Source organism: Pleurodeles waltl, chromosome 5 (genome assembly GCF_031143425.1).
Source record: "Pleurodeles waltl isolate 20211129_DDA chromosome 5, aPleWal1.hap1.20221129, whole genome shotgun sequence".
Classification (NCBI taxonomy): domain Eukaryota; kingdom Metazoa; phylum Chordata; class Amphibia; order Caudata; family Salamandridae; genus Pleurodeles; species Pleurodeles waltl.
This window is the reverse complement of record NC_090444.1, coordinates 1,289,501,342-1,289,526,898: the sequence shown is the minus strand read 5'-3', so window position 1 is coordinate 1,289,526,898 and position 25,557 is coordinate 1,289,501,342. Positions and strand designations below refer to the sequence as shown.

The window sequence follows — 25,557 nt, the reverse complement described above, 5'->3', positions numbered from 1 at the left end:
AGTCGAGCGCTTTCCATGATATTGACCCTTTTAGATGGATAATTGCACTTTTGCCGGTTAAATGGATAATTGCACTTTAGCTGATACGTTTGACTACGAGTGAACTTATGTTTCCTTTTGCGTGTCTCCTTCACGCTCATGGAGGATTTCGGCTCGCTTATGTGAAACTGTATTACTTTTCATTTTCAGTTTATGAGGCAAGAAAAGTCTAGTTAGGAGTTTACACCGCTAATAGCTCTAACTCAAGCAAATGCGAGACCATTGCATTGCAAATGCTTGTTTACACTGGAATAAAATGATTTTTGGATCTATTACCACTGTATTTTCTGAAAAACTCTCCTGCATCACAAAGAGAGGACGTGGCATAACAATCAGAGCTGCCGACTTTGGAACTGGGTTTTAATCTCAGCTTCGGCTCCACATCCCGGGGTTCTGGGCTAAAACACTCAATGCCCCTGTCTTTACTAAAAAACAAATGTGTGCTTTTTGTGCTGTAGCTGGTGCTCGTGCAAAGGGAACAATACCATAGAGTTTGCATTACATAAAAACTGCATAAAATCGCAGTGTTGCTCCTTGTGCTCTTAGAGTAAAATATTTAAACATGTTTAGAAGCGTTTTTTTTTCTTGGCATATACATCAGCATTTTACAACTTGCACTAGGGTAGTTTGATGTCTTATTACTGGAAATGATGGTTCCAGCTCCTTTGCATGTGATCGTAACTGGCAGCGTGTGTGGCAATAGGTCGAATAAGATTTAAAATCGACACAGCACTATAATGAAAACACGCTCCCACCGTTTTATTGCGGAATATTTAATGGCATCGGCCCGCTCCTTGCATCGCTGGTCCGTGGTTAGAGTACAGGAATGCTCTTTTTTTTTTTTTTACGGGGGGGGTGGGGCCATTAGGGGCATTTGGGAATCCTCTCAGAATGTGCCCGCTGCACGTGGAAATATCCCAGGAGGGAGTATCCCACCTACAGGGGAAACCAGGGCCGGACTGAGAGCAAACACAGGTCCAGCCCGGGCCCCCAAAACAAGGTGGCACACATTTGACTTTGAGCAAAATATTACTTGTATGAGGGGACCAATTTTGGAACAAATTTGCATTAAATCAAGTGTTTTACAACATAAACTAGATCAAATATTTTAATGTTGCATGTACTTTCAAAGCAGCATAACGTGAGTGCTTAAATATGTGTAGCACAGGTGCAGGCATGTCTGTCTGTAATGCAGCTGGCTCGTGCACAGCACTCCAATACCTACATCTAAAAAGAAGAGGAAAGCCCCACTGCTTTTCAGATGGCAGTAAAGGAGAACCGGGTTTGAATCTCGACTTCGGCTCAACATCCTGTGATTCTGGGCAAAACACTAATGTCCAAGTGCCTTACAAAAAATCAATGGAGGACTGCGAACAGCCAACTCAAACTCATTTTCGGAACAATATGCCAACATGCTCCAGTTCTGATGTAAACACACAAAAAAATTGATTCCCAAAAAACTTTTCTAAAAGGCAATAACGCAATTTCAAAAGGAAAAAAAGAATGCAACTTCAAAAGAAACAAGCATTTGCAATACAATGGGTCTCACGTTTGCTCGCATTAGAGCCATTAGCAATGTAAAGTCCTAACCTTAATTTTCTTGCCACATAAAATAATAATGAAAAGTAAAACAGTTTCACATATGCGAGCCAATGGTCGCCATGAGCTTGAAGGAGACACAGAAAAGGAAACAGAAGTTCGCTCGCAGTGAAATTTATTGGCAAAAGTGCAATTATCTATGTTACTGGCAAAAGTGTAATTATCCATGTAACAGGGAGGATGTCATGTAAAGCGCTTGACTTCTGCCCAGCGAGATCACTCTTTGCATGAAATGAAAAGATAAAGTAGTCTAGAAACCAGCTGAAAACACAGAACCCTGTATGTTTTCAGTAGTTTACTGGTGCGCTTGAGGAGGGCTAAACAGTGTAAAAGGAATGACCTATGCATGCCTTTCACAAATGGAATCAATCAGTTTTTAAAAGGCAAGCCCATAAACTAATGAAAGTGACGGGCATGACATGGGCGTGGTTAGAAGCCCACAGCGAGATTACAACTTGGTCCAGAGCTCTTGCGTGCGCTCAACCCTAAGAAGGACCGATCGTATTCATTCCTTTTCAACCCAAAAAAAGTCCCAAAAACACATGCTATAATGGTAACTAGTGGAGTGATATTGTACTTAGTCCGCTGTCTGGGAGGGATAAACAATAAAAGAGGCATGACAAATGCATGCCATAAACTAATCGGAAGAAAGAATACAAGAGTGACAATGCAACCAGGAAATAGCAAGCCTGTGGGTGGGCTGTAATCCCACACACTGAATACAGCATGTCTTGATAAGACCGTACATGTACTGCCTAGGTTCGACCTAAAAAGACTGTTTTGTATTTAGTTGCTTTCTTCATAATTTCTTCGTTTACTCATTATTTTTAAATCTTTGAATTAATTTTAAGACCGACAAGTGGGACTACTTAACCCATCAATGTCTGTGTGTAATGTTTAAGGGGCATATCTTTGTGTTGATTTTACGAAAAACGCTAACATAACAGAAACTCATGTTAATTTAGTACTGACCACACTCATTCTCTATGAGAACCCGTTTGAACCCTTAGAGATTAATTAATCAGCCAGTTCTCTAGATGGGATTTAAACAACATCCTCGCCTGATGAAGCAGCACCACCAGAGGAGCCAGGACCTAAGTGAAAACTCCTGTACCATACTTCAGTCTGAGGGGGAGGACCCTGATCTGAAACTAAAGATCTCCTCTGGCAAAGTATACAAACATCTGATGCTTTGCATGAATTGGAATGTATAGATATGAGTCCTGCAAGACGAAGGTGGATAGAAAATTCCTGTTGGAGATCATTGGAATTATATTCTGTCATGTGGTTATCCTGAAGTGCTTTGTCTTTATGTACGAGTTGACTTTCTTTATATGCAGTGCTGGCCTGGAATATCCTGAGGCCTTCGGTACTAGGAATGGGAGCAGGATTGAATCATGAGTCTGAAGGCCAATAACCAAAGTCTATCTGATAGCTTGTCATGATAGTAATTAAAATCCAACAGACTGAAATGTTTTTGTCATACATCATACAAGTCCATGCGCCTCCCCCCTACCATTTCTGGATCAGAAGGAGATTAGCAATAATCATGATTTTTACTTAGAATTGCTTGACTGGTTTACAGTGTATGGAACTTTTGAAGACTTTTTTTCGGCTAAAATTTCTTACGGCATGAAGATCAGGGTTTAGAATCTTTCTCATAAGCTTCATGATGGCCCAAATAGGAATCTTCAATGAGGTACATTTCTCTGAGCAGTCAGTTTTACAATTTCTTATCTTAAGTTTCTTCAGGCTAGGTCCCCAGCAATAGCCTCCGAGCTGAAAATGTCTGATACATCAGCCAAGAATTTAGCTATCTGTTCCACCTGTACACGGAGATCAGAACAATTCATACCCTCTTGGGTAACGTTCAAAATAAGTTGCTGCTTGGAGGGCCAGAATATTGGCTGCAAACTATTTTTCTTCAAACCACCATCCACCTTCCTGTCCACTGTATCAACTGGGGTTCAGTTTTCCAGGTTCAATTATGTGCAGCCAATTAAGGGAGATAGTATAGCATCAACATTAAGAGGAAGAGTCTCCTCCTAATTCTCTAAGGAATACATTTTCTGGTAAAATATTTGTACTTTGTATGGTCTGACTTGACAGCACAGCTATCTTATGGTAGGTGAGTATCAGTAGATAAGGTCTTTGACTCCCCCCAAATGTTGGGACCCTGGAGTACATGTTTTGTGTAGTGTGTTTAAACAAAATAATTCTTGCCCACTACACAGCTGTGGCCATTTTGTTTATTTATCCAGCTGCCTCACCCGATCTTTCAGGAGCACAGACATAACTTTGAAATGCTAGAAAAGTGTCTTAGATAATTATAATTTATGGTTGTCGGGCATTAACCTACATAGTTTTATGTCTGGATTGACAGTACCACTGCCACCTAACATTTAACCTACAGTAATATTTTTTTACAGTACTTTGCTTCCATACATATCCATTCCCATAATATTTACTGGTAATGCTTCACATTACAATGCAACATACCTTTCAAAACCAGACCTTCATGCATTTCCAATGCTTGTTATGAATATGCATTTCGATTGAGGGTAGCCTTTCACACTTCAGAACAAGCATTGGCAGCAAAGCCAATAAGCCCATGCAAGAGCTATTTGCTTTTGCTAATGTCTTTTAACAATGTTGTAGAGTAGCACGGTTGCTGTGCAACATGACCAAAAGTTATATTAAAAATGCTATAAAAGTTATTCAAAGTACTAAAAGTTGAGCTAACCATATTGGGATTCAAATATGTGACCTTCAAGCCTATTAAACTATTGTATTGACTAATAACTCACTGTTTACTTTACTAGCTACTTTACTTTAATGTTGTCCAGTTTTGTGGCTACTCAGCAATAGGCATGTTTGGGACTCTTAAAAGAGATTGTGGTACAACGTATTTTGACAGCTCTTGTAAATAAGACCAAATCTTTTTCACATAACATTACAACCATGTAGACTGATTCCAAGATAAGTGATCTAGTACAGAGGCACTGGAATCCTATTGAGTTTGAAGTAGGGCTATCAATGCGAACAAAACAGAAGTACATGCAATGTTATTTTAAGGATGATCCTGGGCAGCTCCCAGATGGGAAGAGTACTCGAGGAAAATAACTCTTCATAAATAACAAATGAGTATTTTATTTTGAATACATCAATGTCCTGTGCCCTGTATTCAGCGGCGTGGAATTTGTGAAAGTAACTCACAGCTGTGGGGAGAAGATTCCTCGCATCTGGCATTTCTAACTAACTGGATGTTTAGGGTGTGGTCTTATTTACAGTTCACAGACATAAAAAGATAGATGAGTATTCTGTGCAGTTTGCATGTAACACAGATTAATTTGCTAAGTAATATAATTCGTAAACCTTCTGTTCCAAAAGGTGGTCTGTTCAACTGCGGGAACAAAGCAGTTTCCTAGATCAACTTGTGCTGCAAGGTTATTTTTAATGTTCTTAATGTTTAAGGTTAATTTTAATGTTTATAACCAAGAACTAATCGCACATGTTCGTATTTGACGTACATGATGAAGACAATTCTGATCACTTCCAGTTTTACTTTTACTGCTGTTTCATTGAGCTTGCTGCATTATGCGTAATGCCCATCTTTAATAATCACTAGTTTATCATAGCAGTTATAATAATCACCATGATTGGAAAACTGTGGTGGGAACTAGAATTGCTCTTGTTCAAAATGGGCACCAGGTTAGTCGCTACGAGTCAGGAAGCAGCTAGCTGCTATGACCGGTTTGATATATTTTTTTACTGTTTGTATTTAGATGCATAGACCTTGTGCCAAGAAAGCACAGCTTGAAACGCTCAAAACACTTTTAGAAGGAGCTTATTAAACATTATAGACACAGACTGTCTTCACCCCCCTCCCCATCTGCAAAAGGCATGGAATGCGATTTTGTTGAATGCATACTACATAAATGGATAAGACATCAGCCTCCAGAGCTGGGGGATTGTGGGTTTGAGCCTTATTTGGGTTGTATTTCGCACATGTCTTGTGTGTTCATGCAATATGCTGTCCCTGAAATATCTCCCACTTGCCAAGGTGTGGCGGAGACACGTGCATGAAACTGGGACGAGCAGATGGGGGAGAGGAAAACAGACCTGAGGGCGGGGTCGAGAGAGATGAAACAGGGACTGGGTCGGGTAGGGGGTGGAGAGTAACAGATGGGCTAGGAAACACAAGCACTCACAGGGAGTGCTTGAAAACAAAAACAAAAATAGCTCTAAAAATGGGAGCAGTGGAAGACCACAAGTACTTGGCCAATGCTCCAGGAGTGGCACAAACTCAAGAGACGACATGGCGCATGCGTGCTCTGGCAGATAGAAAGGAAGCAAAGGAGAGCAATGCTGAAACTAACCAATGGTAAGCTATGGGCGGGTTGTAGCTCACTAATTGTAAACCAAGTGTCTTGAAGACACAACACATACTCTGCCTATGCGAGACCCTCAGCATTTTCTGATACAGGCATGGGATCACACCCAGATCCTCCCTTTTTATGTACCAGTATCTGAGGAATCTTCTCCCTCCTCACATATTTGTCAGTGTAAGAGGTGCTCAGGGGGTCTCTGAGTCAGGGCCTGAAGAATTATCCCAATGAGATTGGGAATCTGATATCCCACCTCTTGACTTTCTTTGATGTTCTCTCATTTTCAAAAGACTTTGCCTTTTTCCCCCAGATTGACCAGTTACAGAAGAAATAGGGCTCTTCCTCATGTAAAAGCATCCTTAACCTTTCAGGGTGAGAATCTAAGGAGTTAACAAGTGACTGTTTCCCACTCTTCAAATGCTCTAGTAAGTTGCTGGTCGGAGCATTAACAGGAGTGCTCTGCTGCTCCCTTCTCTGCTGGACCTGGACTGAAGCATACAGCTGCCCACCGTGCAGGGGATGTTCCAGAAGTCGTAGTCAATGCAACGCAAGGCTAAATTCTGGGTTGTCTGACCCAGAAAGACTTGACAAACTGGACGTGAAAAGGAAGGAACAGGCCTTTTAAGGTGAAAAAGTTATGCTGATTGGTGGTGTCTGGAAGCATGACTGCCTGATGTAGTAATGAAAGTAAGCGAGGGGGACAAAGGGGTAACTACAATTGATTCTCTTATGCTGACGTCTTGTTCAATGCAGAACATGGCAGACAGTTGACTTTTCTTTGTGTTTACAGTGGCTCTGTCGCTATGGTATCACCTTTCTGTTTTGTTATTGAGAGCAGATAGATCGTCCCTCAGAGTGTGAGGTGGAACATAGTTTTGGATGGAGAATGCCAACTATTTTCATTTAATTTTGATGTGGCCGAAAGAGGGCTGAGAGAGTTGCATGTATCCAAGAATTTAGTTTTTGAAATTATTTTAGGGGGTAAAGAAGATTAAGCAAGAGGAAGTTACATGAAGGTACTTTTGGAGGGGGGGATTTAAGTAAATACAAATTCTTTGAGTGATTGTCAACTTTCTTAGGCATCAATTTTTTATTGCCTAATCCAGACACTAGATGTTTTTAATGCAGACTAACCCATATTTTCAGGTCTGATTATGCTATTTTAGTGGTGAACTTAAAGTTCCTCTGTAGAGCTTCCTTTTTCTGTCTCTAAATCCAAGTTGGCATCAGTTTTGTGTGTAGCCAGCTGAAAGAGAAGCATTCCTTTGCCTGTCTACTTGGTTCATCAGACAACTGAGTGCTAGATCAGTTCACCAGACAAGCACCGTTGCTAACCATACACACACCTAAAACTTTTGGGGACTGAGGCCTAAAGGTTAGCATGAATTTGTTACCACTCACTTTACTTTTGCTGTTACTATGTACGAGTGTTGAATTCAGTATCTTGAATTTAAGTTTCTGGACCCATGTCTCTCTAAACCTTTTTGGGTCTTAAATAAAGATAGCTTAAGCTACCTGTATGGAGACCGACTATTTCCAATACATTATATATATTTAGAGTGGGATTTGACTCATTGTTCATGATAGCATGGCTTTGTTGTGTATCTTACTTCCCTGCTCCTGATTCAGTGGCTTAACTCCTTGTGCTTGTCCACCCAGGACCATTTTAGACTTGGCGTTTGTTGGTTACTAAACCCTTGTACTGCTGACATCAGACTTTGTATTGCATTTGTGGTACTTTTTTTGTCTTTCTTGTTCTCTGTCCATGCCTTCTTCTCTCTCTCTAATTGACCCTCTCCCTTTTCCTGCCCCCAGTTCAGTGTCCTCTTTCCCCCAGACCCATCTTTGCCCCATCCCCTTGTTAAGTTTTGTCTCCTCACCCCACTAGCAGTGAGAAGTTTATTTAATTGGCTTTGAGCTTCTTTCAAAATGGTTGCCCATGTGTACACATGTGCATGCAAGATTGACTGGCGTCTTTCAGTTGTTTTTTGTTTGCAAATCCCATTCAGAAATGACTGATTAATGGTGGCCATCTTTGAGTGCAATTCATCTTATTTCTAAAAATTCAGGTCAAAGATGGTCGCCTTGTAGTCACGTTCATTCACTGTAGACATGCACCATAAAACAAAATTATTGGCAAAGTCAATAGATTTCATGACCCAAACCTATTGGCTTTGCCAATGCTTGTGTTTTTTTCCACTCTAGTTCAGTTTCCTCCCTTTTTATTCTTTCTCTGTAGACCCCTTTGTGATTCTGACCCAATGTATATTGCTGAGCTTTCACATAAAGTTTGGAGCACTATTTATGTTCTGATTGAGTCTGTGGTGCCATTGCAGTTTTTTTCAACAGTGTACATTTCGTTTTATTTGCAGAACAGTGATTTTAGAATATTTTAACTACTAACTATAAAATCATTCTTAAAAAGAGCTTTGAACAAGATTTATATTTCATTGTTTAGTTCAAAAAGAGGTTAAATTCAGCAGCAGCAAGGTTAAACAATCATTCTAAAGCTTAGCAATGCTGTACCAAGTCAAAGCAGAAGAGTGACGTGCTACTGTACAGTGGGAATGAAAAGCTTCGTGTGTACAACCGGTGCAAAGACAACATGGGTGTAGCTGGGCACCAGGGAAAGAGAAAGGGTAGTGGTGATTGGTTGTGTGTGTGTGTACAACAGACCAAAGATGATACTGGTGTAGCTAAGGACAAGGTGAAGAGGATGGGTAGTGGTAGTTACTGAGGGATTCCCCATTTAAAAAACATAAATAAGTGGAGTGAAACCAAGATGGCGGTGTCCACCCATAGAAGTACAGGCTGGAGTGCTAAACATGTGGAGAGGCATGTTGCCCTCACCATGGACAGTTTTCTCATCAATAATTTTACTTCAAATGTTAGAGATATTATCAATGATGTCATAGGAGATGTCATGAGTGATGTAATTTATGGAATAACTAGCAGTGCATGGCAAGGGTGCGAGTTATAGTTTTCTTAGGTCACAAATTATAGTTACATGAAATAACTCAACTGTAGAAGCTGAATTTCTATGGTTTTGTGTGTGTAAAATCTGAACCTAACTATAACCCCCCTGTAACCTTCTTTTTTTTTTTTTTTTTGGTGAATTTGTAAGGTTTTTGTTTTATTCTATTTCCTACCTATAACATCCCTGTAACCTTTGTATTTTCTCAGTGAATTTCTCGTTTAAAAAAAAAAAAATGTTAAGTAAGATGCCCATCTCAATGCACGGTGGGAGGGGAAGGGAGTGGGGGGTTGGACTCAGGCCTGGCATTGTGCTGCTCCAACCCAAGCTTGCTGCTCCTGCCTCCCCTCCTCCTTGCTATTCATTGTCCAGGTCCATGCTCCTGCTCCCTCATATACAGCCCTGTGTGACCATTGTTCCGCTATTGCTCTTCCCGCCTGCCCTTGACTGTTAGCATGCTGCCCCATCCGCCTCATCCCTACCCTCTGTTGTCCGAGTGCATGCACCAGACATCCTCCCTCCTGCCCTGCATGTGCTGCCACTGCCCTCCATTTAGCTTGATGTTCCAGCCCACTCCTGCCCTCTGTTGCCCAATTCTATATGCCATTATTGTCCTCCTTAGCCTCTGTGTTTAGCTTACTGCTCCTACCCTCCTTCCCCCAGCCCTCCATTGTCTGTGTGCATGCTCCTGCTTCCTCCTTTTTGCCCACCATGGACTTGCCACTGCCCATCCTATCTACTCTGAGTGTTCTGCTGATCTGTCACTGCCTCTGCGGCCTACTGAACACAGCCAAATGACTGCTGCCTGTCCTTGCCACCTTTACCCTGCCTGTCTGCGTTCTATGCTCCTATCCCCTCCATCCTGTCCCATGGTCCATTTTTCTGCCACTCCCTCCTGCCCTCCATTCTCTATTGCGCTGCAACTGCTCCTGCTGCCTGCCCTGTATGGTCTGTTGTGAAGCCCCTTCCCTGCCTTCTTTTGTCTGTGTTGAACCCCTACTCCTCCCACCTGTCCTCCATCGTCCTTTGTGCATAACTCTGCCCCTCCCTCTTTCCCACCTTGGCCGTTGTGCTGCCACTAACCCACTTGCCTGCTATGCCTGGTCTTCTGTGCTGCCACAGCCCCTCTCCCCTGCCCTGTGTGATCAGCTTTCTGCTCCTAACCCTCTCCCACCTTCCCTCCATTGTCTGTGAATGCCATTAGAGTCTCACTGTTGTCTTCCATGGTGTGTTGTGCTTCCAGTGTCCATCCTGCCTGCCCTCCATGGCCTGTTTGCTGCCCTTGCCCTCTGTATTTCCATGTGCTGTCCTCCATCCCTTTCCTCCTGGTTTGTGTGGTCCGTTGTTGTGCCCATACCCCTCCCTCCTGACTTTCATAGTCCGTTATGCTACAACTATCCCTCCTGTCTGTCTGGCCTGGTCAGCTTGCTCCCTTGCTGCCTTTGTCTCTTCACCCTCCGCTCTCTGTTGTCCATGTGCTGCATGGCCGTGTCCCCTTCCTATTATTACTTTCAATGGTCTGTTGTGCTGCACTGCAATCCCGCTTCCCCTGTGTGGTGTATTGTGCTGCTGCAACCCCCAACGCCTGTCAGGTCAGTTAGGTGCACCTGCCCATCTCCCTCCTGCGCCCTGATATCAGAGTCCATCCCTCTACCCCTTTCCTCTTGCCCTGCGTGATCCAATGTAGCATAGTTGCCCATATTTTGAACTCGGTTAGAGGGAGATTTTGAAAAAAGAAACCTGGGGAATTGATTTTCCTCATTGACGTACATGGAAAAAGAGGAGATTTTGGACAGGAAACAGATAAAATAAAGCTGTGTTGGGCTTGAACACATTGGGAGTCTCCTGCCTGAATCACATCTATTGGCATGTATTCTTGTACTGCCACTGCCTTTTTCTTATACGCTCAGTGGTCTGTTATACTACCACAGCCTCTCTTTCCTGTCCTGCATTGTTGGTTTGTTGTCTCTACCTCCTTTCCCCTGCCCTCCATGGTACATTGTGCTGCAACTGCACCACCCGCCTGCCCAGTGTGCTCAACTTGTCCCCTCTGCACCCTCATCCTTGCCCTCATTTATCCGAGTCCTTACCCCTGACTTCTGCCTCCTCATAGTATTCTAATGAACAACTAGATTGCTGACATTCTATATTTATTACAAAAGTGTGGCACACCCGATGTCATCTTGATGTATTTGAAACTGTAATACCTAAAGCATTTCCTTTAGAAATTATGGTTAGTGCTCTAAAAACTAAAATGAGTACATAGTTTTTGAGTTCTCAGCGCCAAAGCACTTTTAAAAGGTTTGGTATTTTACTTTTTATTTTTTCGTTTTTTCCTTTGATTTTATATTACACTTAGGGGAGGGGATGTGACGTTCCGGCCAGAGCTGTAGACTTTGCAACTGGGCACCCTGGTTTGAGTTTCGGCGTCATTTCGACATCCTGTGTTTCTGGGCAAATCACTTACTCCCTCCCCCATGCCTAAAACTAAAATGAATGTGTCCTTGTGTAATGTAACTGATGCTCATGTAAAGCACTCCAATACCACCAGGTCAAGTCTGCACTATATAGGATTACAAAAAACAAAGTGTTTTCTCACTTCTGTCATTGGGCTATACTGATATTTATTCTACTTTTGGCCTCTTGTTTTCTCCTGTGGCCATCTTCGGAGGCTTATTTGTTATGATGCTCCCTGATTTCTTTCCTTATTTACTGCAGTGTCCTCAGTAGAAACTGATTTCAATTTTCCACTTTTATTCCATCAAGATGGCTTTCCGATGTGCCACACTTTCTGAATAAATTCAGAATGTTTGCACTCTAGTTGCTATTAGAGCATTGTAGTAAAGCTGCTGATTACCACGGAGTTAACTGGCAGTCTGCTGCTGTTGTAAAAAGTGCATCTCTGTCTGCATGTCAGAATGTTTTAATGAAATAGCTTAGAAAGATATTTGAGAACTGTCTTAAAATGTGTCCTAAATTTTCTAACCATAGTTTCTATGAAAAAATGAACTCCCTCATTCTGTTCCTTTTTAAATGAAATGTTTCAAGTTTTACCAGTTTGATTCAATCAAGATGGCTTCAGGTCTGCTACACATTTGTCATAAGTAAATATGTTAGTGCTCCAGTTGCTCTTTAGAACGCTCTGGGAAGTTGTAGTAGAACACAAGGAAGTCCACTGACAGGCTGCTCCTGTTGGAAGTACATGTGAGACTTCATTCTGATATGGTTGAGAAAGATAGTGTAAATTTACAGAAAATATGCTCTTGTTTTAGGTTCTGGAGCACATTCCATGACCTCTATGGGCAAGATCACAGGAAAACTGTTTTTCTCTCAAACATGATTCATGAAATCCCACCAGAAGGCTTTTGCACAGGGTAATATCACCTTAGAACAGACCACAATTCCTAAAAGTAGTACGGTATCATCAACAAATGATTTATACTGTAACTAAAATAATCTGTTACCACCCTTTATACATTCTCCTGTTTGTGACTATAAAAACCTTACATTCAGTACCACACATTTCAGTAGGGACCATGCCACAGCATGTTGTCCATGTTATGGGCAGACAGTGGGGGGTCCATTTGGGACCACCATATATGACCTTTGGGGTCTGGGTGTGGTCACCCTGCCCACTTAAATATTTTTTAATTTGTGGGACACAGGGATCAGGTCTCTGAGTCTTTGTAAAACATATTGTTCAGGTTGCCCAAGTATGGGGCCCAGAGATGACATAAACAGAGAATGTCATGGTGAATGTTTTGAAGGTGGGGCCCAGAGATGAAGTAAACAGAGCATGTCATGGTGAATGTTTTGAAGGTTGTTCCATTGTCCTAGCACCACCCCAGTCTGAGTTATGCCTTGCAAAGCATTATGGGGCGAGTTACTTGCTCCGAATATTGTTCTATGTTGATTATAATGCCTAGATTATAATGCTAGAGGACACCACAATAAAAATAACATTTGTAAGAAACATGGTCATGTAATCATACAGTTAGCTCCTGGAGGGCATAACCACATGAAAAGAAAATGGCTGAAAAGTAATGCAGTGTATCCATATATTTAGGCCTTGGAGGGCATAGTGCATTACACATTGTTTCAGGCGTAACAGGCCTACTTCAATGTTATTACAAACTGGGCCCTTAAATCACAAACTGCTCCCAGTTGCAAGACAAAAGTTCCAGCCATGAGAGAGCTTAAAAAGACACTGTATTGGGAGGGGTTATTATTTTGGGGTCCCCACTAACCTAGTGTGAGGTCCCAGAGATGATGTAGACCGGGAACGTTGTGACTGTTTTGGTGGTGGAACCATTGTCCCAGGACCACCACAGGCTGAGTTATGAGCAAAAGTGGTTTGTAAAAGTAATGCCTTGCAAAGCATTATGGGGTGAGTTTCCAGAGTGTAGTGAATATTGTAGTATCGTCTCTCCTGCTTCGTCTGGAGAGCCACTTCGAGGATTTACATGTTTTTTACGTAAAGCGTTTATAAATTACAAGTCTTTTTGTGAAAGCTATGGAACGTGAAGGGGAGATCCAAAAGAAATTAGTCTGATTAGGTAACAATGTGACCAGCACATCAATACCTCCGATGGAGTTTGCGCTGTGAGCGCCATGGCCTCCATGGAGCATGAAGGGAAGCGACAAAAGAAAAAATAGTTCTCCCACACTGAAGTATATCTGCAATCGTGCAATAATCCATATAACAGGGTAAGTTTGCAAGGCGGTAACAAAACCGCCCCACAGGGGACAAATGTAAAGCCTTTACCAATGACATGAAGGGATTTTTGAAAGGCAAGCCCATAAACAAGTGAAAGTGATGGGCATGGTTAAAAGGCCACAGAATACTTACAACAGGTTGAAAAGAGCTTGCTCGCTTGAATTAAAAACCACATCTCCTATCACTCCTAGTGGCCGTGGGTATTTGTCAGAAGCATGCAAAACGTTATACACAACAGTAAATTCAGTACCAAATCTTCTCATTTATTAAGATCAAAATTAGACATTTACCTAAAATATCAACCCTCTGTAAACATTACCCTACACCAAAAACAGGCCCGGCGTTTTTTTTTTAAATTCTGCACCTTATCCTTAATTCCTTCCTTGCCCCCTCCTTATCCTGTTTTCTTTCTCGGTTTTTGCTTGCTTGTCTAATTTTCTTTGTCTCCTTCTTTTATTATCTGGATAAGCTCACATTTGTTATTGTAGAGGGTGCTACTCTTATTGCATTAGTACATGGTGTGATAACACATTTCTCAGAATCCACATAACACCTGCAATAACTAGCTCGTTTCGATAGATACATCTATTGAGGTGTATTTCAAGGTAGTGAAAGGTTGATTGTTCTCTTGTCTCGCCAGTAGAAACTCCTTAGAATTTAAAAATATACTTTACATTGATTGGAAAGATATAATTGAAGTGCCGTGTCTGTATTCAACATGTGCAAGCCATTGCCAATTTAGGTCAGATATTCTTTCTCCTGGAGGTCCTTATACACCTTGAAATCAGAAAACGCAACTTTGCTTTACCTTCTTCAAAAACCTTAACGTGTGCAAAGCACTCGAACCAATCCCATTTCTGTCGTCTGAGATACGATTCATGCTGCTACTCCTTCGATTTCTTGCTGGTTAAACGAGTATGTCGAAGATTGTGTGTAACGTGTTTTGATGTGAGTAGCAATGCTGCACACATGGAATTTGTCCTTCCGGCAGGGTGAACATTTCTAACCACCTCGCAGAGGAGAGTAGACGATATGTATAAAGTCAATGGCACAACAAAAGTCATCGTAATTGATGTTTTTTGTTTCCCTTTTTTCAAGGTTGTGAATGGGCTCAAATACTTTATCACAGTTAATATGGCACGGACAACCTGCACCAACTCGTATGTTGTGGTTGAAAACTGTGAGCTTCACAAAGAACCTGAGTTGCTGAAGGTACTGTGCATGCTTTTGTTTTGATACCTTGGTAATGCATTGAAGAAACCCGCTGTTCTCAGATAAGAATTACCTTCTGATAAAGCTGTAGCCTATTTTTGGAAAATATAAATATACTCTGCCATCTTGCCTGATGTCATTTTCAACTTCCATTAGATCTTTATGATCAGTAAAATGATTAATATTTGGAATCATGCAATTTCTGGTTACGCCTATTAAATAGACGAATGCAGCAACGGGGAAGTTGATCCATTATAAATTAGTCAAGCCCTCAGTTCTTAACATTTTAGGGATTGAAAAAAACAGCCCCTTGATGCTATTTTGTACATGCATTGGATACATAGATATGCGGTCTGAAGTTTCATTTGTCATCAAACTTCAGCTATTTGTAGACCGTTACCAAAAATAAAAAAAGGAATAAAGTTGTCAAGCTTCTGCTCTATATCTTCATATGCACTTTAATACATTAGGCTTATATTAAAGGGTAGGGTTAAATAGCACATATTGGAAGGTACTGAAACGATTCTGTGTAATATTTATTTATATGTATGTGTGTGTATATATATATATGTATGTGTATGTATATATATATATATATATATATATATATATATATATATATACAGGGAGTGCAGAATTATTAGGCAAATGAGTATTTTGACCACATCATCCTCTTTATGCATGTTGTCTTACTCCAAGCTGTATAGGCTCGAAAGCCTACTACCAATTAAGCATATTAGGTGATGTGCATCTCTGTAATGAGAAGGGGTGTGATCTAATGACATCAACACCCTATATCAGGTGTGCATAATTATTAGGTAACTTCCTTTCCTTTGGCAAAATGGGTCAAAAGAAGGACTTGACAGGCTCAGAAAAGTCAAAAATAGTGAGATATCTTGCAGAGGGATGCAGCACTCTTAAAATTGCAAAGCTTCTGAAGCGTGATCATCGAACAATCAAGCGTTTCATTCAAAATAGTCAACAGGGTCGCAAGAAGCGTGTGGAAAAACCAAGGCGCAAAATAACTGCCCATGAACTGAGAAAAGTCAAGCGTGCAGCTGCCACGATGCCACTTGCCACCAGTTTGGCCATATTTCAGAGCTGCAACATCACTGGAGTGCCCAAAAGCACAAGGTGTGCAATACTCAGAGACATGGCCAAGGTAAGAAAGGCTGAAAGACGACCACCACTGAACAAGACACACAAGCTGAAACGTCAAGACTGGGCCAAGAAATATCTCAAGACTGATTTTTATAAGGTTGTATGGACTGATGAAATGAGAGTGAGTCTTGATGGGCCAGATGGATGGGCCCGTGGCTGGATTGGTAAAGGGCAGAGAGCTCCAGTCCGACTCAGACGCCAGCAAGGTGGAGGTGGAGGTGGAGTACTGGTTTGGGCTGGTATCATCAAAGATGAGCTTGTGGGGCCTTTTCGGGTTGAGGATGGAGTCAAGCTCAACTCCCAGTCCTACTGCCAGTTCCTGGAAGACACCTTCTTCAAGCAGTGGTACAGGAAGAAGTCTGCATCCTTCAAGAAAAACATGATTTTCATGCAGGACAATGCTCCATCACACGCGTCCAAGTACTCCACAGCGTGGCTGGCAAGAAAGGGTATAAAAGAAGGAAATCTAATGACATGGCCTCCTTGTTCACCTGATCTGAACCCCATTGAGAACCTGTGGTCCATCATCAAATGTGAGATTTACAAGGAGGGAAAACAGTACACCTCTCTGAACAGTGTCTGGGAGGCTGTGGTTGCTGCTGCACGCAATGTTGATGGTGAACAGATCAAAACACTGACAGAATCCATGGATGGCAGGCTTTTGAGTGTCCTTGCAAAGAAAGGTGGCTATATTGGTCACTGATTTGTTTTTGTTTTGTTTTTGAATGTCAGAAATGTATATTTGTGAATGTTGAGATGTTATATTGGTTTCACTGGTAATAATAAATAATTGAAATGGGTATATATTTTTTTTTGTTAAGTTGCCTAATAATTATGCACAGTAATAGTCACCTGCACACACAGATATCCCCCTAACATAGCTAAAACTAAAAACAAACTAAAAACTACTTCCAAAAATATTCAGCTTTGATATTAATGAGTTTTTTGGGTTCATTGAGAACATGGTTGTTGTTCAATAATAAAATTAATCCTCAAAAATACAACTTGCCTAATAATTCTGCACTCCCTGTATATATGCTATTGGTGATGTCATGTGACCTTGATAATGTACGTGCGATGAAATGGAATAACATTTTTTTGATACCTTGGTCACTGAGGTGCATAGCAAAATGTAAGCAGTGACAATGAGTTTTTAAACTCTTTGTAGCTTTATTTGTCTTGGTGCCTTAAGTCAGGCCACCTGACATTTACATCCTCCACACTAGCTCTGAATTGAAGAGAACGTTACATCTTCACACTAAGGGCAGAAACCCCTCTGGTACTTGCAGCAGATGAATTCGGTTTTCATGCCTCCACTTGGGGTGCATGGAAAGCGTTTTTCTTGCAGCTCGAGATACATTTTCTTTTAACTTCACCGACGCGCAGCAATGCCATGGGAGCTGAGCTGACATAATTGAAATTGAAAGCAGCAGGAGCTTAATGCCTCCGGCTGTTTTCAGTTTGGTCGGCACTCCGTGTTACAGCCATGGACATCAATTCACCGAAGTGCCATGGGTAGCGGAAGTGACATCACATGCCCTTTGACCTCCACTTTCTCTCTCTCTCTCTCTCTCTCTCTCTCTCACACGCACGCGCACACACATATACTTCTACATACACATAAATTCACACTTAGTCTCTCACATAAACACACTCTCACCCGCAAGCACCCACACAACATACATTTAAAAGTATTCTTTACTTACCTCAGCTGCTATTAAAGGGCATATTCCAGGTAATTTGACTCAATTTGTATTACACTAATAGTGAATAATATTTTATTATTCACTATTAGTGTAATACCTTTACAGAAAACAAATAAAGTGGAGTCCCAACCAGCTTCTATAAGGACGAGCTGTCCCTGTGTTCCTGCCACTGAATTTGCCACCTCTGAGGCCAGAGGTCACTAAGACAGTGCCTGGGGTAGCAAAGGGCAAGCCAGGTGTCGAAGCTCCCCGAGCACCGATCTGGCTAAGAGAGGTAATGTTGGAAAGGGGAGACTCTCCCCTTTCCAGTCGGGTCTCTCTCTAGAGTATGCAGAATTTAGCCCGCGTTAGATGTGCATTTCTTCGTTGCCTGCACTGCAGAGCTTAAACAGCACTGCAACTGTGGGTGACGAAATGCCTGAGGTAAGGGGCAGTAGGGGAATGGGGGACACCATCCCATAAAAACAACAAGCATTTGCAATGCAACAGGTCTCGTATTTCTCAGAGTTTGAGCTATTAGCCGTTGTAAACTCCCAACCGGACTTTTCTTGCCTCGATAAATGGAAAAAAAACTAGGGCGATCGCGTTGCTAAACAAATGAGATCGCTCTGCAAAAGAAGTACTCCACAAACTGGACGGAAAACAGCGAGCCTCGTATGTTTTCAGTACTTGGTTGCTGGGCTCGAGGAGGGCTAACCACCGGAAAAGGCATGACATATGCATGCCTTCCACTAGTGAAAGCAAGCAGATTTTAAAAGGCAAGCCCACGAACGAATGAAAGACACTGATGTGACATGGGCGGGGCTCCGAGCCCTTTTCTAACTACTACTGTTTCTCTCAAGCGATACGCATGCGCCAGCACATGCGACGCAGGCTCGACCCTAAAAAAGAAATGGCAATTACTGTGGGGCTAACACCGGTGTCAACGGTTTGTCATGTTTGTCCTGCTGCAAAATGTCCACACATTTCTAGAGGATCACTGTTCAAGGATTGGCAAGAAAAGGAGGCTCTGAGCAGGAAGCCACCAAGGATGGCTTCAAGGGGGAGGGCAGCACAACCCAGCATGGCCAATAGCAAGAGCCTGCCTCTTTTCAGAAAGGGCAACATGGATAACCATTTTGTATAAAAGTATGGGCTGGGTGCTGCTCCTACCTGGCATTGGCCATCTTCCCATCCCCGGAAGGCAACCCAAATGTCTACCCCTAGGGGCTGTTTGGAGCAATGTATTTACATTCTGTCCTCCTTGGTGACCAAGTAGACAAAACACTAGGTATTGTAAAGAATAAAAAATAGAATGAGGTGAGGATCAGTCCATCCTGCCATTGGGCCTCAACCCCTGCCTTCACCTGCAGGTTTCAACATCCACAGTTAATGGGCAGTGCAGTTTTAGTGAGGTGGTTAAAAATATTTGCTTGTGCTTTTCCTGCACTACCTCTCATAAAATATGTAGTCAGGAAAATGAGGCAAACATCCATCACTCTCCTCTTCAGGGTGCCAAAGTGGGCAAAGCAGCAATGGTATTTAATGCTGCTGGAGATGTCTGTTCTCCCTCATGATAAACTTCTCATCGGATCAGAACTCCTCTTGTAGCATCAGAGTAAGCTCAGACACCTCGACCTCAGGGAGAGGATTCCAGCAATTTGGCAACCGACTTTTTAAAGTATCTGAGAAGTTTATGCAAATCCTGCGAGAGGCACATAAGACAACCTTACATATGTGCTATGCATCAAAATGGAAGGGATTTGTCCATCGTAAATAAATGCAACCTCTTAAAGCATCAGTTCAGAATATATTTTGTTAAATAGCTTTATTTCATACCCATATTTTATTTATTAGATTTTATCTTATAAATGTATGCATGGTCAGTGCACAATCAAACATCTTTATAAGCTGCAGCTCAGTTGATGGCCCTGGGTATTCTGTATTTTTGGACAACAAACAGACACTGACTATCCATGTGACCAGACAAGTCTGTCAGATGATCCGGTATATTACTTTTGTAGATCAGCCACTGGGACAAAATAATAACAGAATAAATCATCACCGATTTCTTTTTTTCCCTACATAAGTACCAACTGCCTCAACTGTTTAAAAAAAAAAAATAATAATAATTATTGCTGGGATGGAGCAAGAATAGCAGTACAATTGTGGAGGGCCACAAAATACATGTTGTATGTAAACTGTGTGTACAGTGTTTTTACACCCTTGGGGGTTTCATGGTATCTTAAATACAGAACAGGGCAGGCAGTCCGGTTATTAAACCTAAACATAAATTGCCATTAATTTAAGGTTGTCCCAACCTTAAGATGGCTAAGCTCGTCACTTAGAGATAGTGATATGTGAATCCAGAGGTTTTACCGCCAGGATGCAGGCAGCTATGCCACTTGCTCCGGCCTAGCATAACGGAGTCTTAAGTAGGGAGACATGTGGTACATATCAGCTGGTGAGTAGGACGGCATTTGAGAAAATAACTTAACTTCATGAATCTTGCCAAAGACCACTTGTGGTCCCTGTAGCAGCAGAAAGGGGTCTACGCCTCCTCCATGTTGGTTGCCTTATTAATGAACAGTGAACTCATGCCTTTTAGGGTTTCAACTACCCACTTACATTTCAGCACACTGCTTGAGACTTGGCTTTACACTTGTTTGTTGTTCTGCTTTTTACTGTCCGCATTGTAAGGATCCTTACTGATTTAGTCTTGTGCTGATATTTAGCTCCTTGAACCCCTCCTCTTCAATGAAACACTACTTCCGTTATCACTGCTAAGTCCTTGTTGCATTGACAGGCCAGAAGAATATTAAAAGTGATTTAAAGCGTGATTCTTTATAGGGAGGCAATCAATTTTACATAAGACATGCTTAAAGTTGCTACTTGATAGGATCCTTCAGTAGTTTTGTGGCCCTATTGAGGCACGAAGCATCTCGTTTGAGTGACAGCATGGACAGGCAGACAGTGCATTTGATATGATGACCTCCCAAATCTGAAGGAAGGAGCACTTGGTAACTGCTGAGATCTAAGAGTGAGTGGAAAGGGCGCCATCCACAAGGATAACAAAGTTCTTGACTTGAGAAGAGGTGGATCATTACTCTAGTGATTTAGGACCTATATATGTATATATAGGTGTTCACTACTCCAAAGTAGTCAGCAATATCTCTGACTTGCCAGGATTATGTTTAAGAAATTAGTGATCATCAAATCACAATGGGTCATCTGACCTACTTCAGAATTTGTAATATTCATGAGGTAATTTGAAACCTGACATGGCTCCTCACAATTGCCTTACCCCTACACCCATCCACTTCTGGTCCTGGTGTTATACACTCATTCTATCAGATGTTGCAATACTGAGTTATACATACTTGGAGGGACTTCCATCCAGCTCTCTTCATCCACTGGTCTCTCTTGTCATTCAGAGTTTTCTTCTGTGGATTACAGAGTACTACCTCAATGACCATGCCAAGCCTGTTGACTTTTTGAATGTTTAATTTCCGATTGGGCTATGAGCTGTTAACGAATGCACTACAAATGTGAATATAATTTGGCATAGTTAAACTTGTTTAATATTTTACTGTATACATCTAGTTGTAGTGTTCATTTTCTAGTAAACAGAATATAAAACTGCATATTCTAACCATGTTTCATGTTTTCTTCACCAGACCGTAAAGTGTAATTTTGAAATTTACACTATCCCTTGGAAAAGCACGACTACACTGCTGAAACGCCAGTGTGAGGAGTAGATGCCTTCTTTCCAGAGCCACACTGCAATAAACACGCTTCATCAATGATAATTAAAAAAAATAGCAATACTTTTTCCTGACTTATTTTTAGTTTTTACAAAATTACTTATTTCTCTGCAAATAACTCCTTAATGAGACTCTTGTTTTAAGCATAATAAAAAGTGTTAACAAAATGGCTTTGTTTGTGCAAGCTGTGTGTAATGCACCTTTTTGAAATACCCTTAAAGACTCACTAACTAGTATCTGTTTTTACGTAATTGTCATTTCCAGCTGTTTGTGGTCAATGTAATGCTTAATGCTTTTTTTTTTTTTTTTTTTTTTTTTTTACATACCACATAATATTTGTATTTTTTAGCACTTGATTGTCATAGGCAGCCAGCGTACTACATGCAGTGCTTAATTTCTAAGAGAAAGATTGCTGCTGTCCCGAAGCTCTGCTGAGAGGCCCACGGCAGGTGCAAATACACATTGACACCCTGCATACCAAGGCTAGAATCCACCTGATGCCTCTGTATTCCCTACCAGACACTCCCTGGCCCTTTATTTAACTCTTGCAGGTAGGGGGTGTAACGAAACCAGATGTCCATCTCCCCCGCAAAATAAAATGAGGGGCCTCTCTCATAAGATCCAGGCAGACCACTTACCACTTTGTCACACTGCCAGAAAATTCTGTATATTTTGAAAACTCCAGCAGGTAATAAAATGTCTTTATAATTCGTGCTTATTTTATGGAAAAGCACAGACATTCTTCTAAGTTCCAACATGAAGGTGAGAAAAATATAACCTATTCAACTTGTATTCTTCTTATCAAGAGCAGGTGGGTTAACTAAGGCAGCAATCAGACCAATTCCATGGAGTGGTCCTATTGTCTCGGGAACTAATTATCACTGAAAAATAACTAAAGCAATTTATAGTCTGAACTAGAATTGGGATTGATGGGAAATATGTGGAATGCATGAATACTATATAACATCTGTATCAGTCATGTCGCTTTGGTACACTGGAACTGAAAGCAATCAAAAATGTTGTTGCTCCACTAGCATAACATATAAGTAATGCATAGGTGCTACTGGACTACCTAATCTGCCAAAAGGACAACTGGTTACAGCAATCTGACTTTGAAGTGTTCTTGGACTGCTGTGTAGGTTGTTCCTTGGTGCTGATTTCAATATTTTATCTGTTTAAGACCTATTTAAATTAAAATGCAGTCAATAGTGTTAGACTCACAATAGCTAATCTGCTTTCGAGCCCCCTGAGCTAAAATCTACTTCAGCCTCAGATGTATGTGTATTTAACTAGTTTTAGGCTAACTCAAATTCAAAGGAATTCTCACATTGGTGTAAATAGGACTAGTGGCATAAAATGTATTACGTTATGTAATCTCCTTACAACTCTCCAGATGTGACTGTAGCTGAGGTCATGTGTATCTATATTAATACATTTGATGCTCACGTGAATTGGTGTGCGTTCTTAAACTGGCCTTGTTTGTATAAACAGTGCAACAGATCTACACCGATCTGATCAAGCTACCTTACACCTGGGTGGGCACATCAAGACCCACTTGAAATTAATATATTCCTGTCGTGCCCATGTCTGTGTGAACATCAGTACTATCATAAATGTACTCTGCTGTAATAAAACTGCAGATTCACCTGAATTGAACTATTCCCTTACACTACCTATGTTTGGGTCACAGTATCCACCTGAGTGTAGGGTAATCTACATTGTTCCATGATGTACAAGACTACAGCCCACTGTAGCATGCTATACTGGCCATTAAAGGTCCGCTCCTACGTTCAAGCCCTTAGCTGAAGGTGGAGGCCTTTAACAAAGGAGCGGGCCTTTAATGGCCAGTATAGCCCAGCTACGGCGGGCTATGAAGCTATTGGAACATTCTGTCCCATCAGGGCAGAATGTTCTAATTAGAAAAACAATGGCCTCAAGGAGCCCAACGGGGTTGAATTCCCCTCGGGCTCATTGAGGCCTTTGTTCACAGCTACAGATGTGAAAGACAAACATTGGAATGTTGGAGCTTTGGGATTTAACCAGCCATTAGAAGCCTGGAGCTACTCAATTGTCTTCAATGGAGCATTCGACATTCCAGTGTTCTAATATCCTTTAAAGCTTTCAGGCCTTGGGAAGTGGCACTAAATCCCTATTTTTCTTAAAATGCTAATTTGCTACCCAAGGCTAATCCTAACCATGAATACCATAGCTGGACGTGTAATATCCATTACTGCGTTTTGTGTCACTTTCCCCAGCTTTAAGACCTAGATGCAGCTAATGATTGTTGCAACACCGAGGATTCTCTGCCATACACGCCGGACACCTAAACACTGCTCTTTTAGGCGACAATGCACTTACATACTTCTATGCATCTCTTAACACGTGAGTATCCTGTGCCTCACTCCTTTTAGCTGAAAATTCATGCACAGAGCAGCATAAAACACATTTTAAGACCACAACTCTGATCTTCTCACTCAATATCATACAATACCCTTATAACTTATGTGACTAAAACACATTTATCCATATATAGCAGTCCAACGGAGCCGCATGTTACCCATAGGGAAATATAATTTGGCGCATCATCAATGGTATGGAGTGATCTGTAGATACTATTACAGGGCAATATAATGTATAGAACTACATACCTCATGCTTAAAGGCAGGAAAAATGTCTCCTGCCAGTGATCAGGGAATCATAATCTGAAAAAGACATGACTGGATATCGAAACCAAAAGGCCAATAATTCAATAAAGATTAAATCTGAAGTATCGTCACATCATTTATTTACAAAGTTTGAGAAAGTGTGAATGACAGTAGGAGGGTGCAAGTAAAATTGTGGTTGATTCCTATCTATAGATGTTTTCTTGTGGATTCTCTTGAGACATACCCATTCACTATAATTAGGGCTACTGGAATTATGCGGCGGGGAGAGTCTTGCAGGAGGGTTGAGTAAATTACGCTGCAAAAAAAAGCAAATTATGCTGCACAATGCTGCAAATTTTGTAATAAAATTACTTCATTATTTTGTCTTTTTTTTTTTATCTGGGATTGGTTGCAGCTCATTAGTACCAGTTTAATACCCTAATACAGTAATGACAGAAAGGTGACCAGTCAACCTTTGCTATGGGCGTTTCTTTTTGAACTGTTTGAGATAGAAACTTTTTTTGGTTAAAATCTGCAGAATATGCTGCAAATGGATTCTGCGGTAAATGTTGCAAACCTATAACTATACTGCACAAAGCACCTAATTCTAGCGGCTCTGATTATAATTGTAAAATACAGTTGTTGCGCCTCTTTCACACCACCTTTTTTTATTTTTATTCAAAAAGCAAGTTTGAATGAGATTTGATGTGCCTGTCAGGGCAAAGGCTTCATTGGAAAACATTGTACTAAAGGTTTGCTAGAGAGACTGAAGATTATTCTAAATTTTACACCGACACCTGCATACTAGTCATAGTGGAACAATGCAGGCGTTTTTTGTTTGTTTTTGTTGCAGTTTTATTTAGCGTGAACATGATGCAAAGGTACTGGCGCACTTTACATGAGCTCCAGTTACATTACACAAGATCACATGCTGTATAAATTGATTTGTCCAGAATCACACTATGCTGAACCGACGCAAAGGAGGTCCCATTATACAATTCCTAAGAATGAGGCTCTGACTCTTAACTCCATTTCTTCTCCCCAGGGAGAAGCAAGCCTGCGCTTTAGTCACTGGTAGTTGATAGAAGGATGAACTATATCGAGGGAAGTTGGTGTAGAAAAAGATTGAAAGTTCTAGGGGCAGTCCATCAATTGGGCGGACAGTTTCTTCTCCTGAAGGCGAAGGTCAGGTGTTGTGAAAGGAGCTAGAAGGACCAGCCAGAGGTGGAGGAGCAGACCATGACCTAATGAGAGGGATACCGGAATGAAAATGTATTTTGGATGGCATGCTGCTTTTTGGAAAACATGAAGGTATTCAGTTTACGTTCATTGTCTTCGATTTTAAGTACCTTTGAGCTCTGCAGTGGAGACAA

General features: G+C 41.3%; 1 protein-coding gene across 1 annotated transcript in view; it reads left to right on the top strand.

Moving 5' to 3' along the window:
• LOC138296418 (cystatin-like) overlaps positions 1 to 21,706 on the top strand; it is a 44,438-nt gene extending 22,732 nt beyond the window's left edge. Inside the window, exons 2-3 of the mRNA XM_069235523.1 lie at positions 14,816 to 14,929; positions 21,453 to 21,706. Coding sequence (XP_069091624.1) covers positions 14,816 to 14,929; positions 21,453 to 21,533 — 195 coding nt within the window. The 3' untranslated portion in view covers positions 21,534 to 21,706. The remainder of the gene's footprint in view (positions 1 to 14,815; positions 14,930 to 21,452) is intronic.
• The last annotated feature ends 3,851 nt before the right edge of the window (positions 21,707 to 25,557 follow it).